The sequence below is a fragment of the Tupaia chinensis genome, unplaced genomic scaffold, assembly GCF_000334495.1.
Source record: "Tupaia chinensis unplaced genomic scaffold, TupChi_1.0 Scaffold000178_1, whole genome shotgun sequence".
NCBI lineage: Eukaryota > Metazoa > Chordata > Mammalia > Scandentia > Tupaiidae > Tupaia > Tupaia belangeri.
The window spans coordinates 1,791,146-1,793,188 of record NW_006159653.1 but is presented as its reverse complement, the minus strand read 5'-3'; the positions used below and the strand labels follow the sequence as shown (position 1 = coordinate 1,793,188).

General features: G+C 62.5%; 1 protein-coding gene across 1 annotated transcript; it reads left to right on the top strand.

The window, feature by feature from the left end:
* Positions 1–391: 391 nt before the first annotated feature.
* Positions 392–2,041, top strand: NOXO1 (NADPH oxidase organizer 1; the record flags this gene model as incomplete). The annotated part of the gene is made up of 3 exons (XM_027771006.1): positions 392–1,469; positions 1,552–1,632; positions 1,808–2,041. Coding segments are annotated over exons 1-3 (381 nt in total), but the record flags the coding sequence as incomplete, so codon positions are not given.
* Between the last annotated feature and the right edge of the window lie 2 nt (positions 2,042–2,043).

The following is a 2,043-nucleotide window of genomic DNA, read 5'->3' as shown; positions in this document are numbered from 1 at the left end:
CTATCTTAAAAATAAAATGTCTTTTTATTTTTTAAAATGTAAATGACCAAGGAGTCATGCTGGTAAAGGTCCAGGTGCCAGCTGGGCAGTGCCATCAGTAGGGCATGTCAAATCCCCCAGGGTCACTGTGGAATGGAAGTCTGAATGAGGAGGAATCAGCTGAGTATCTTCCAGGCCAAACCTAACCAGAGTCTTGGCTTCTGTAGGCAGAAACACCAGTGGGGCGGGTTACCCTCAGTCCGGAGGTGGGCATGGGCCCAGCGACCTTGCTGGCCCCGCGGGGCATCAGGAATTTATCATAAGGGCAGTGAGAAAGCGTAGGAGTCGTGGGGAAGGCTTCCCCAGCCTGGCCCGCTTGCTTTGCAGATTCCTCCGGCTGTCATATGGGGACAAGAATTCAGACGCAAGTGAGGCTCTTGCTTGGGGTGGCAGTGGGCCTCGGAAGCCATGTCCTTGGCTGGGAGTAAACCTCGTCCTTCCCCACTCTGTCCTGCCCCACCTTGGACCCCACTGAGGTTGGGGAGTGGGGAATGTGCCAGGCTTGGGCCAAGACTAGGGGTGGGCTTCAGAGAAGCCTCTGGTGGGACCTTGAGGCCAAGGCAGTTTCCTGGCAGGGGGCCCTGGAGGCCAGTCCCCACGCAACTGTGGGCTCAGCACCGGGAAGCAGTCCAACGAGGTGGGGCGCCTGGGCTGCCTCCGTCCTCACACACCCCGGCTGATGGGAGCTGGTCACTCCTGACCATGGCTGTTGCTGGCAGTGAGGACAAATCATGACTTCAGAGGTGTCTCTCCAACAGTTCTAGTGAGCCCTCCCAGCCCTCAGTGCCAGTGACCATGGAGACAGACCCTCTTCCTCCCGCCCCAAGCTTCCCCAGTACACAGGACGCCCCGAGGTGAGATCCCCCAAACATAGAGGAAACACAGTGATCAGTTAACACGTCTCCCGCGTGACTCGGGACCTTTCCGAGACATTGTCCAAACGTGAGGTTAAGCCCAAGCACCTGCAGCCTGTGCTGACCAGCCAGCTGTGGACCGCCACTGCATGCACGAGCCCCAGGGGCAGCAGCTCAGACCGGCTGTTGGCGGAGCGGGTCACGGGGCCTGAGCACTAGCAGACTGGGACAGCCCAAAGGGGGCGCTGCCACGGGCGGAGGCCCAACAGTCCTGCCACCTGCCCACCCCCAGGGCAGTCTGGGCTTGCGCACCTGCAGGGCGGGCCGGCTCCTTCCTCCAGCCAAGCCCTGTGTTCCTTGCGGGACAGCGAGGAAGCTGCAAGGGCTCGAAGGGGCCAGGCAGCTCTGCAGGACCAAGGGGAGATTCCATTCGGACCCTTCTTCCTCTGGGAGGCGGCGGAAACCCATAGCTCCAGCCCACTGTAGGAGCCTGCCCCGGAGGTCACCAAGATGGCAGAGCACCGGCATCCAGTGTCAGTGCGCGCTGCAGCCCTGGTGCAGACCCAGGGGCTCCAGGTGAGACCAGATTGTGTCCTCGCAGGCCTCAAGGAGGGAGCGCCCATCCCTTCGGAAATACCCTGAACTTTCCCTCCCACAGTCGTTTGCCTTTTCTGTGCGCTGGTCAGACAGCAGCGACGCCTTCGTGCACAGAAGCTGGGACGAATTCAGACGACTTCAGGTGAGTGGCCCGGAACCAGCAGGAGGTCCCCTCCCAGCAGGGACCCTCCAAAGGCCCTTCCTCGGCGCCCACGCGGGGTCCCAGCGCCTGTGACCCTAGAGAGGGACTCCCTGCTGCCTGGGGAGCCTGGTGGGCCTTCAGCGACCTATACCCCGATTCTCGCCCTCGCCCTCAGAAGACGCTCAAGGAGACCTTCCCGGTGGAGGCAGGCCTGCTCCGGAGATCTGACCGCGTTCTTCCCAAGCTTCCCGGTCAGACCAGCCCGGGTTCCAGGAGGGGCGGGGCAGCAGTGGCTTGTGGAGGGCGGGGAGCTTTGGGGCGCAGTCCGACGGTGGGTCCCTATGATGCACGCAGATGCACCGCTGCTGGCGCGCGGGGGGCGCATCGGCCGTGGGCTGGCGCGCCCGCGGG